The sequence below is a fragment of the Astatotilapia calliptera genome, chromosome 18 (assembly GCF_900246225.1).
Source record: "Astatotilapia calliptera chromosome 18, fAstCal1.2, whole genome shotgun sequence".
Classification (NCBI taxonomy): domain Eukaryota; kingdom Metazoa; phylum Chordata; class Actinopteri; order Cichliformes; family Cichlidae; genus Astatotilapia; species Astatotilapia calliptera.
The window spans coordinates 26,757,217-26,769,400 of record NC_039319.1 but is presented as its reverse complement, the minus strand read 5'-3'; the positions used below and the strand labels follow the sequence as shown (position 1 = coordinate 26,769,400).

The 12,184-nt window shown below is 41.7% G+C and overlaps 1 protein-coding gene across 1 annotated transcript; it reads right to left on the bottom strand.

Moving 5' to 3' along the window:
- LOC113011045 (kidney mitochondrial carrier protein 1) lies at nucleotides 1-5,695 on the bottom strand. The gene is made up of 9 exons (XM_026150407.1): nucleotides 5,408-5,695; nucleotides 5,164-5,311; nucleotides 4,779-4,873; nucleotides 4,408-4,493; nucleotides 3,540-3,635; nucleotides 3,326-3,450; nucleotides 2,668-2,791; nucleotides 1,694-1,774; nucleotides 1-1,219 (listed from the first exon to the last, which is right to left on the bottom strand). Exons 1-9 carry the CDS (start codon nucleotides 5,469-5,471, stop codon nucleotides 1,178-1,180), a joined length of 861 nt encoding a protein of 286 aa, XP_026006192.1. The 5' UTR covers nucleotides 5,472-5,695; the 3' UTR covers nucleotides 1-1,177.
- Nucleotides 5,696-12,184: the final 6,489 nt, after the last annotated feature.

Sequence of the window (12,184 nt, the reverse complement as noted above, 5' to 3'; positions counted from 1 at the left end):
TGAAAAATCCATGTCCTTTATTTTTAATCATTTCAAATATACATGGGGCATTTACATCAACAAGGTATAACAAAAGTTACACTGGCTTATACTTTGGCAGCAGCAATAGCTCACACACACACATGCACACATAACAGCCAGCGGCATATTCATTCCTCACAATAAAAGCTCACATTTACAGCAAATGCAGTATATAGAAATACATTTGGCGTTAATTGCGGCTCGCGTGCAGCAGTTTGGGCGCCTTAAAGCATAAACAACGCCACGGCAGCCGGCTCAGCGGGCTGAACCTGGAGCTGATATAATACGTAGGTTTATGTAACTTTTTTTTCCTCCAGCAGACCAAATGATAACATAACGGGGAGCACAGTCAACCCTCAGCTGCCTGAGGTCACACTCACCGTCTCCACTTGCTGGCATGAGAGACCACTAATCACCACATATGGACAAGGAGCTGTTTATGAAACTCATTTATTACAGCACGCCAGGATTATTCCCAGCTCTTTGCTAAACACCTCAGGGAAAACTCTTTGAAATAATTTTACCTTTTCACACACCCGTCTCTTTAAATTTAGAAACACATAAATTAATAAAAAAAAACTAAACAAAAAAACCCAAATACAATATTCACATTTAAGTTTGTCACCTCGTGCACACTAAACATCTTTTCAATCTATTCATAAAGGGAGTGATTATGGCGATTGTCAGCTGCTGTCCTTATGCAGCGTAGAGCTCAGACAGCCCCGCATCTCAAACTAAGGCACTCGGTTATAGAGCACTTAAAAAGTGTAGAAGCCTCGTGTTTTCCCTGTGACTTTAGAGCCACCTTTAAGCAAGGTTCCTGGGACTGTTGGTTCCCAGTCAGTAAATCAGGCCACGTGAATCTGAGGGAATTGTATAGCAAATGTAAAGTTGCTTAGCCTGACGTAGCATTTAGATGAGAAAAAGTATGAAATACATGGATCTGTGTGTGTGCTGTGTCCACATTCACCATAGGCTTCAGGAGACACTCCAGACACGAATCTGGCAAATTCACATTCTGACCCTTCAAGCAGGTCTACATGTGCGTTCCCCTTTCCCCTTGCTGGTTCCATCAAGCTCGCTTTCCCAATCTTGGTCCTCTCAGCTCCTCTTGGAGCGTGCGCTCACACTCATCTCCGCCATGTTGTTCTGCTGATCACACGCTGATCTGCTTCAGCTGTTCATAGGTGAGGAAGAACTGAAAATTGGAGTAAAGGAACTTAAGAAAAAAGAGGAGTGGACTTTGTTTTTTTTGGTCAGAATGAGTGGCACCACCGAGTCTCTCTTGTTACTTTAATTTCTGCTCCAAAAAGAACTAATCTCATTAGATCTTTCAGGCCTGGTTGGAGCACAGTGAGTATCTGCCAGCCTTTATTTCCCTGTTCAATCACCTTTAATCCAGTCTTAGCCTTTGATAATGTTCACTCTCCACACCTTTCCCTATTTCCATCACATGCAGCTATTTGCCTCTAATCAGTACCAGTCGGGCAGTGAGGCAGTAGTTTCACAGAGTTAATAAAAGAGTTAGCGAGCGTTTAACAAAGCCTTCCTCAGTGAAACAAAGGCAGCAAATACATAAGAGAATTTCCTACAGTTTAGAAGGTGTCGCACCACAGAGGATATCTATCTATATATACAGATCACAACATCTGTGTGGAGTTGGAAAGGATACAATGATGTTCCATGGTCCTAGGCGCAGCCAGTTGGGGAAGAAACCCTTGTAGAGGGCCATGAAGCCTTCAGAGCGCCACGTCTGAAAGAAGAAAACAAACACTCTTTACTCTCTGATGATCACCCACTCTGCGCATCTATTTACAGGAACTGAAGAACGAGTGAAATTAAGGTCTGATCTGGATATTCAACTTTGCTATGACAGTAATTATGTACCATCAAGAAAAAAAAAAAAAATCATACATGACCAACTAATGGAAATGTCTAAACTTCACAGCTGCTGAAAGTCATGAAGATGTCTGCATTTTAAAAAGTATTCCACAGCTCAATAAAGATGGGCTTTTGCATGAAAAACCAAACCACTAGATCCTGTACTTCCCAGAATGCTCCTCTCTTTTTGCTTAACTGTCTCCCCTGCACTAATTTTCATCAGGGATCATTTTCTCACATTTTACATGTGATACAAATAGAGCACAAAATTAGTTCAGGCCAGTCACAAAGTGACGTTCAGCCTAATTCTCGATCCACTCCAGCTGACAGCCCTGTCGATGCTCTCCTACACATTCTAATGACAAATCAAATATAAAGTACAGCATTTAAGCTGCTTCACCTTATCCGCAGTTGCTGCACATCTGCAAGCCACTTTGTACCCTACTCCAAATTAGCCTTCATGCTGATTCTGAATTTCCATATATGTGCATGAATGAAAGGGCGAGAAGGTCAGCACCGTATTATTACTGCAGACGGAAATATCAATCTTCCTTTGAAACATCGATTACATTTGTTTTTAGGGCTGAAGAAGCATCTTGGATGAGAGCTGAAATATCTTCACAAGCTTAAAGCAGTCCAAGTGCCTTCTTTTTCAAGACTGTGTCTGTGTTTACATGATGAGAAGACTTGATTCAAAAATCGATGGAGTAACTCTTTACCTAGAGGGCAACAGAATCTAAGCACGTTTCAGGGGTTCTGACTGACCTGCAGCAGACAGTCTAATGTTCCCTGGTACAGCGCTCCTCCTCTCTGGTTCATCATGCGTGTCCGGACCACGTCCACTGGATTTGATGCCAGAGCCCCCGCCAAGCCGCACACAAAGCTGGACCTGTTGACCATAAGGGTAAATGCATTATGTCCCTTAGCTATGTTGCTGGTACTAAAAACAGTCTTTATGGTAGTGTGTACACCACCAGTACAAACAGAAAATATTCTCAGCCTCGTCCAAGTACCCACATGGCATTTGCTGCTATAAATACAATCACTGAAGTCTCTGGCAGGTACAAACTTGGCATCACTGCAGCTCTGAGCAGACATCCTGAAATAACTAAGAGGAATACTGTGAAATGGTTTCCGCTGGGAGTGCTGAGTAATCTCTACAATACAGCACAATACCTGTCTGTATAACAGATATTCTCAGGAAGACCTTTTTATTTTAAGGATTTTTATGAAAAAACAAAACAAAAAAACAACAACAAAAAAAACCCTTCCTTTCAAACAATGAGCCAAAATCTGTATTTGATCCGTTTTTCTGGCTCGAGTCCACCTGAATGTATTAGAATACGCCCCACTTGCAAGCAATTTCCTGAATGTTATTGCACCACATGGCACGATAGCCAAAGAGGAGCCAGTTCAAACTCACAAGAAGTGTGTGTACACGGTGTCCCCCATGTAACCTGACAGGATGAGATGCTTCTTGGTGAGGTCGTAGACTGGAAGCTCCACCCCGACCACGATAGCTGCCCTCTGAGCTGTTAGAGAGACACCCTGATGCGGAGAGAGAAAAGGTTAAAGTTGGGTGCCTGTACTATCTCAATGCTGTTTATACTGCTGTCATTTTTGAAGCTTCTCTGCACCTTCCACAGTCCTCTGGTCCCCTCCTCCTGGTAGATATTAATGAAATTGCCCATCATACTGCCCTGGATCACATTTCCCTGAGCTTGCATGCGGATCTGGGAGGACAGAAAGAGGTGAATGTTACGAAGTTGAACTTGAAAAGGGCAAGAGTGCACAAACGATGTGTAACGCTGCAAAGCCAACTTAGGGGAGTGTGTATTTCTTGGGCTTCTATTGGAATTTAAAAGTTTGCTGGAATTGTTTTTGGCAAGCTCAGTACTCAAAAGTATTTTCCCAATCCCCACTTCCAAGAACCCTCCAGCCCATCCTTGACTTGTTAGCAAATCAGGCCTGGTTTATTTCTTGGCTCAGTGAAAGGCTTGGCATGCGCAGCTAGTACACAATGTGATCAAAACATAATGTTCCCCAACAGCAGGCCCGTGTATTACCCTGTTAACCCTTAATAGACTGCAGACAGAAGGTCATGTGGCTTACAAGGAGTTTAAAAAAAAGCCACGCCTAGCCAGGACACAGTCTGAGCACAGACAAGCACTGGCAGTCCTGCACGCATATCATTTACAGAACACTATGCTAAAACTGTGAGGTTTCACTCTATAAATAACACATAATTGAGGTCACAGGGACACCTCGGTGCCCTTCATTCCACTTAACAAAAGTTAAGACTTGGGGAAAAAAAGAAGACATTGCTTCCTCAAGACTACAACTCCTTATACAACAGAACAAAAGTGAAAAAGCTGCAGTCTGTATCTGCAAAAAAAATGGCTCCAGGCCTCACCACAGTTCCAAAAACCTGTCAGACGTGTCCTACTGCCATCTGATAAAGAGAACACAAGATCCGAAACGACCCTCATGTGTGTAAATAGTTACCTTAAGCACATCAGTAGGGTTGGCGATGGAGGAGGAGATGACACCGGAGAGAATGCCACACAACACATTAGTCAACAGAGTCTCGTCTGAAAGAGAAGAGCGAGTGGGAGGCAGGCTGTAACTGTGAACAAGCTGCGTTTGATATTGGGCAGCAGTCAGTTTTCAGTGTTTCACTGCAGGCGCTGACTGTTACAAAGAGCTCTCAGATGAGGAAAAGTGAGGATACATGTTTAAGTAGGTCACACACGTGCACATCTGTGCCTCATCTGTGACCTTCAAGAGGAATGTGCACATGTTGCCATAAACAGCAGGCTGAGTGTGTGGTTGTGTGTGTGTTTGTTTCAGACAGAGAAAGAGAAACTGAGACTCACCCTCTGGCCTTTCAACCAGTAGCCTCTTAAAGCTCTGGTATGTGCCAATTTTTATGGTCCCGTAGGAGGCCTGCCGTAGCATGGCAGGAGCAATCCTGCAACAAAGGAAGTTTACTTTCATTACCCAGTTCAGCAGTATCTCTGAAGGTTTTTGGCTAATCTAAAACAGAGCTTCTCTTTCGAGAGTCGAGGAAGAGGTTTTGATGTGGCTGTCAGCAAAAAAGGAAGTGTACCGAAAGAGAGGAAGTGTAAAAATTTCTGAACATACAGAAACACACAAGGAATTTGTTGAAAAGCTTTGTCAGATCTTAATGCAGTTACGTTTGGGAGCCGAGGCTATGGAGACCCCACGTACAACACTAGCATGCGAGTCCGTCCTACTGACCCTGAATACAGAGCTCGGAGCCCCTCCTCTCTTCCGATTCTCATTATAGCGTGCAGCATGCCTCGGTAGCGGATCTCTCGGTATTTGCTATCGCCCACCTGACCTTGTACCTGAAGGCGCGTCTTGGCTAGGTCGATTGGAAATGTTCCTGCAACACAGAGCATTGTATTAACACTCACGCGACACTGTAAATAATTAATAATCAACAGGAAGTCACGCTGCTCGGCCTAGCTGCATCACTCACCACATTCCGCCGTCACTGAAGCCAACCCGCCGAAAACAAAGGGCTTCCAGTTGACGTTAGACATCTTCCCACGCTAGTACCGAGTGCACTGTTAAAAACCACCGACTAGCCGCTGATTAGAGAGGAAGGTAGATGGGTTGGAAGGGGCAGCAATCCTAACAGTGGGGTTACTACCACCAACTTGAAAGCCGCGTTTCAGTCTGGGGAGCCCAGCCCAACAGCCCTCCTCCCCTGCTGAGTTGGAAAGGAGCCCCGCCCCCTCTTTCCTACTCTGCTCACTGCCTCCACTGTCCCCGCCTAAATGCTTGCTGCTAGGCAACCGTGTCCAATTGCAGAAAGATGCCCAGAGGCTTTAAAGTAGCCGACACTGTTGCTTCTTTTGCAGTCACTCACACTCTAAAACAATTTAATTTGACTGGATAAAGATAATTTTCAAATATAATAAAACTGGTCTCTAATTTCTCACACTGTAATTAAATTATATTTAGTTTCTGTGTACAAGGAGATTTATTTAATATTATTATTTGTATTTTTATTTTAATGAAACCCATAGTTAAAAATTGAAGACTGTACTGTACTGGGGGTTTTTTTGGTTGGTTTTACAGCAATGGCAGAACATGGAACCTGGCAAGAGTTCCTGCAAGTTAGGAACATATGCTAGCCATACCAGAGAGATATAACAGCACAGAGGGTTTAAGATGCACTTTTAAAAGGAGTCAGATACAAGTTGATGAGTCAGAAGTTCACTTCTGTTTGATGCATCTATACTTAGCTAAGTTGTTGAGAATATCCTGAAGTTTTCTGTTGTTTTTGCTGCTGTTTGCTGTTGTCATTGTTTAGCCAGCTAATTGTCATCTGTCTGAAACATAAACATGAAGCAGGATTTCTTTTCTACCTTACCTTTGGCTTAGTAATTATGTGGTTGGTTTCTTGCCACATACATAAAATGCAATTAGTGATGTCCATCTGGGCCACTGTAGAGATGATTGGACTTTATGTAAGGATAACACACAAAAACTGACATACAATTCTTTTTTTCTTTTTTCTTTTAGAGATTTGCACAAAGAATTTAGTACTTGGTAAAAGTAAATGGTTGTTTGTTGTTGTTGTTATGGTTGTTTGCAGTTGGTTGTGTGTAGTGTGTATGTATTGGTGCCAGTGTTAATGTCCATCATGTCCCGCATGTATTCATCATGGGTACAGAGGGCAGAAGGAAACTCATGTTTATAGTAAACACCGAAACACAGGACAGACAAAATCAGCAGTGAGAAAACCCTGGAAAGCACCACAGGGCTTTCATCTACTGTAAACATCTGAGTTTTTATCTGAAACATGGACCTGTCCAACACAGTGTGAAAACCCAGTGTGTATAGCAGCACACAGGTAAGGTCTTTTGTACAGTTGGTACAAAAAATGAATTGGTGGGAAAATAACCATAGAAACCAACACAATTGTTTTTTGTTTTTACCAGGCATGAAACATGTTAATTTCATATCTGAAGTTCGTTATATTAACATGTGACTCTACAGGAACTGATTCACTTTTGGCAAAAGCTTCAAGTGGCTGTTATATACGCTGCTATACACACCACATATCAACAAATGTTCACTGTCAAACTCAAAGTTCACTAAATTTGTGTTGTTCTTTATCTGCAACACTTAATTTTTAGTATCAATGCAGAAACAAAGACTACTTCCTGACATATTGCGTGAGCTTAAGATGACTAAACGCTTTGACATATTCTTGATGAAAGGACAAACATATTCATACTCAAACATATGTGTCTACAGGTGAACTAACTAACTCTTCCATGCACTCTATGCTGCTACAGGTTAATGTGACATCTGATCTCACTGAGAGAATATTACATTTATTTTACCCATTCAGAACATCTGGAGCTAATGTTTTATTCTGTGTCTAAAGGCAAAAATAAGTTAAAATTATTAGTTGTTACAGAAGATATTGGATTAAACAAAGAGGATGGAATAAAAAAATAAATACATTTAAAAGATATTAATGGTCATAAACCCAAATTAAGCTGAATTACAGAAATTACTGACATTGTTCTGAAGTCAGTTCCTTGATCAAACTGTCATGACCATCGATCAACAACCACTGATCAAAGACCACCACCACCCCGCTCAAACCAGTGTTTGGTACATCTTTCACTATCTTACAACGCAGTGATTGCAGCAAATGTTTCTCCCACTGAAAACGTTACATCCAAATGAACAAAATCAATCTTTTGGTTGATGATTAAGCATGCATCAAGACATTTTTTCTTGATGCTTCAGAAATAAGAATAATATTATTTTTCAAATGTTCAAAAACATCTTCAACACTCCCCTCATAGTGTCACAGTATACACAAAAATATTCCAGATTTTCATTCATTTATTAATTCATCCAAAACCTCAGTGAAGACAGTGAGAATGCTTTTTTCTTCAGTTACCAATCTAAGCAGCTTGGAAAGAAAAGCATCAGGACTCTGTTATGTTTCTTAAAGACATTTCACCTCTTATCCAATAGGCTTCTTCAGTTCTAAGAGAAAATGGTGGAGAGTCACAGATTTTTAAGGCCTTTTGGGAGTGTCCCCAAGAGGGTCACGGACCCCCTATTGATCCTCTGCCTATTCACACAAGCCAAGGTGTGAAAACAGGTGTTGGTCACTATCAGCCAAGGTTTCGGGTGAACCCATTGTGAAACATAGCCCCACCCTATCATGTGACTTACTGAGGTCAGAAGGCCCAAGATATGAGTGGGTGTTAACGTGTCTCAAAACTGGATCATAGCCACCCGCTCTGTTCAAGGATGGTCATTCACAGTGGGCGTAGATGACTTCTTTCACTCCTCTTTCAAACCATCCTGTCCCATTCTGTCCAAAATGTGAACATTGGCATCCTCGATAGAGTGATCTTTCCACAACCATGTTTTGTCTGTAGAAACCCTCGTTGTATTTAAAATATGTGGTGGTAAGTAGAGCTGGGCCATATCATACCGTTCACAGTATAATGTTGGGCAACGATAAGAAATGGATGAACCAGAATTGGTTTGTAAAAATGCTGCAACTTCAGTGGTGTGGAACTGGTTTGGCTTTTACTCAACAAAGCACTATTTTTGGTAGAGCATGCTAGCGGGCCGTTGTTATTACTGTGTTTTTTGGATGGATTGTCGGAGCATTACGGCTATCGTAGGCAGGCGCCTCACGGAGTGATACGTACTGTGCTTCAACACAGTATTACGGTATTGTGTGTGTATAACCTCTTTTTAAGTTTTGTGGATATTATACATGGTTATACTGAGGATATGTCGGCCACTTTCCCCTGGAAATGTTACAAACAAACACTGCTCACGCCTCACAGATGACAGCTTACGGTCCTGCGTAAAGATAAAAGCCCCGATTTGCAGACGCTGTGCGCAGAGGTTCGGGACCAGAAGTCCCATTGTAAACATACTAAGGCAGACCCGATGATGTTTCCATGAACAAGCTTTTCAGCATCTCTTTATTGACCACTTTTCACACACGGTTGCTGTACGCATACAGCCGGCTGTAGCTTTTCAGCTCACAGCCCGACACACACCAACACAACAGCATAGGTAGCACAGACGTAAATATGGCGAGGCGTGATTGTGGGTGCCGCTCAGGTGCGTCGCCTCCCCTGCAGCGGCGCTGCAGACGATGCCCCGCCACATACATTAACCAGGTAAAATACATATTTAGGCAGAATTTTGCAAATATCTGTTTTTCATCTTTTAGCAGCATAGTGCTTTTTTCCAATTATTTTTTAAAAGTCCGGTCAAGGCTCCAAAAGCCCAAAGGCGATATAACAGTTTTTGTTTGCTACACGGATCATTTTAGTTCAGCTGGGAGTCTTTCCTTTTGTTATATTTCTTTAAGAGTTCAAAATGTGTTAATTACATAAATAAAATGTAATTTTCTCTGTAGCACTTCAAGGATTTCATAAGCAACACACCTTAGTTGTTCACACAAAGCATAAAGGTAAAAAAAACAATATATACAGTGTTATCTTCATTTTAGATGTCAAAAAGTATTTGTGGCTCCCAGTGTTTTCTTTTGCGTGGAAACCAGGTCCAAATGGCTCTTTTGGTGTTAAAGGTTGCTGACCCCTGGGTTAAACTGTCAGCAAGTAATTTGCATTTGCACTGTTAATTTTTATATAACTTTAATGCACGTAAAAACAGCTGCTTGTTTAAGTGAAAATACATTGATGCTTTGTTTTTTGCACTAATAAAGTTGTGGAGTTGTAAAGTATTTTGTCTAGTGTCAATTATATCGTCAGTTATATCGTTATCGCAAATTTTCAAATGTATATCGTAAGAAATATTTTTGGTCATATCGCCCTGCTCTAGTGGTAAGGCAGAGGTCTAACAGTGAGAAAATCTGATCGGGGGTGAAGCTGATTCTGTTTTCCAAGGAGTTGTCTTGTTGTAGTCGTTTTCTGACAGTTTCCACTGCCTCAGTTGCAGGTATGCGTGTGAAAAGAACAACCACATCAAAGGACGCTGTGGATTAAGTGTACGTTTGTGGACCTTGTTGGTGAAGTCAGTGGACTTTTTGGTGTGATGAGTGATGTTCCCCACAAGGGGTACTAGGATGCTGGGAGGTTTTGGAAATATTGTAGGTGGCTCAGTTTATACTGGTAACAATGTGTCTGAGTGAGACTCCTTTGTGGACCTTTGGAAGCCCGTAAATACTTGGTATAGAATCCCCTGGGTACAGACGGTAGTATGTAGGGCGGTCAATGACAACAGTGTACCTCCTCTTGTTGGCTGGTAATATGGTGATGTTTTGGTCTTTGCTCAGGGATGTGACGGCCTTCTTTTCTTGTATTGTGAGGTTAGACAGAGGAACTTCTGCACTGAAGAGGGTGGCTGACACCTTCATCCATTAGTCCAGATGCATTTCTTTCCAAGCTCCTTAGATTACACTGGCATATTCAGTTGCAAAGTTACAAACAATAAATGCAGATGTGGCTAAAATAAAATAGCTGATGTGTTTTAATGTCAACCTGTACTCATTCTAACATGTCACGATGTGAATGGTCACTCAAATCACTTTTTTGGGGCCTTTTTCAGCTTTTTATTTGATAGATTTAGTGAAGAAACAACAGGAAAGTGAGAGCAGAGAGAAGACATGCAGCAAAGGGCTGCGGGTCGGACTCGAACCCGGGCCGGCCGCTCTCAACCATATGGCACAAAGGCACCAGGTCAATGCACTGAGCTAAACCGGTGCCCTACTCAAGGCCCTTTTAATCAGAAAACATATCTCTGGTGTCATAATGATTGATAAAACAGCTGGTGAGCTTTCATCTCTTTTAATAATGCTACATTTTCCTCTGGACTTCTTCAAGTTGCTTGAAGACTTAACCTCTCATCTGAGAAGCTTCTTCAGTTCTAAGGTCAAATGGTGGAGAGTCCACACACATCCTGGGCCTTTTGACCTCAGGAAGGGTAGAGTGGGGCTAGGTTTCACAGCGGGTTCACCCGAAACCTTGGCTGATTGTGGCCTACACTCGTTTTCACACCTTGACTCGTGTGATTAGGTAGAGGATCAACAGGGGGTACAAGTCCCTCTTGGGGGACATTTCCCTAGGACTTAAATCTGGGACTCAAGCTTCTCGGATGAGAGGTGAAACGCCTTCAAGCAACTTAAAGAAGTCCAGATGCTTTTCTTTCCAAGCTCTTTAGACTTTTATAAGCACTGTGTAATACTAATATGTTTTTGAAATCTAACACGTCTTTCTAAATTGAACAACAATTGAACTCCATTATGGTAAAGAACATACACATCACATTAATAGTATCTTTTCAAATGAACCCTCAAACATGCAGAGAAACAGATACATAAACCGCATAAAAGAGAAATCCCACAAACCAAATGGAATACAAAGATTCAAATACTAAAAACAAGTAAAAGTTCATGTGTCTTTTAGAGACAAAACATGTCAGAACAAGGTTATAGTTTAAAAAACACCAAAATTCAAAATTTCATGGGTATATTAGTACAGTAACTACTGAGGATCCCCACCTTTTTACCGCGTCCTGATGCAATTTCATCCCACCACCTGTAGAGGTCAGCAAAACACCACATCGTAACATTCCAGCAAACCCACGGCCTATTGCACAGATTATTGAAAGCACAGAGCAGTTCAGTCTCCTGAGATGTGACCCAATCACTTACACATTTCATATGTGGCAATTAATCCTTGTTTAATGAGTGAACACAGACAGCTGGAAGATTATATATCTGTAAAGCCAATTAAACATGTATGTGTTTAAATTATATTATTAATGTAGCAACCAACCACACAGGGAACCTGCCTATATAGAGCTTTGTATGGATGATGTGTTTGTCTGGATGTGAATGCACTTTGATTGTCCAGAACAGAATTTTCCACTAGAGGAATATATTGTTTGTGTAAATACCTCCACTTAATCTTATCTGTTTTCTGTCATATTTGTCCTTCTGGTCTTAGCCTCCTTTGGAAAACAGTGGGATCATTCTCTCGACTGCAAAAAATTTATCCGGAGCATATTTATTATGATCATATGCTAGTTGTATTATTTGATTAATGGGCTGGCTATGGGTCAGTAACCTCAGTATTGCCACCAGTACATTATTAACGACCAAGGAGAAAGAGGAGGCGAGTGCACAGCTCCGAATGCCCAGTTGAGTGTGTGTTCAGCGTGCGTGTGGTCGAAGGCTGTGCGCCACATCGATGAACGGAAATAGATGAATGGAAAAATATTGCACTTT

Excerpts from the sequence above, each read along its gene's own strand:
- LOC113011045 (XM_026150407.1), bottom strand. The coding sequence starts at position 5,471 with ATGTCTAACGTCAACTGGAAGCCCTTTGTTTTCGGCGGGTTGGCTTCA. Across the intron at positions 5,312-5,407 it reads TTCAGTGACGGCGGAATGTG|GAACATTTCCAATCGACCTA; the intron begins GTGAGTGATGCA and ends TCTGTGTTGCAG. Across the intron at positions 2,792-3,325 it reads ACCGTGTACACACACTTCTT|GTCCAGCTTTGTGTGCGGCT; the intron begins GTGAGTTTGAAC and ends TATGGTCAACAG.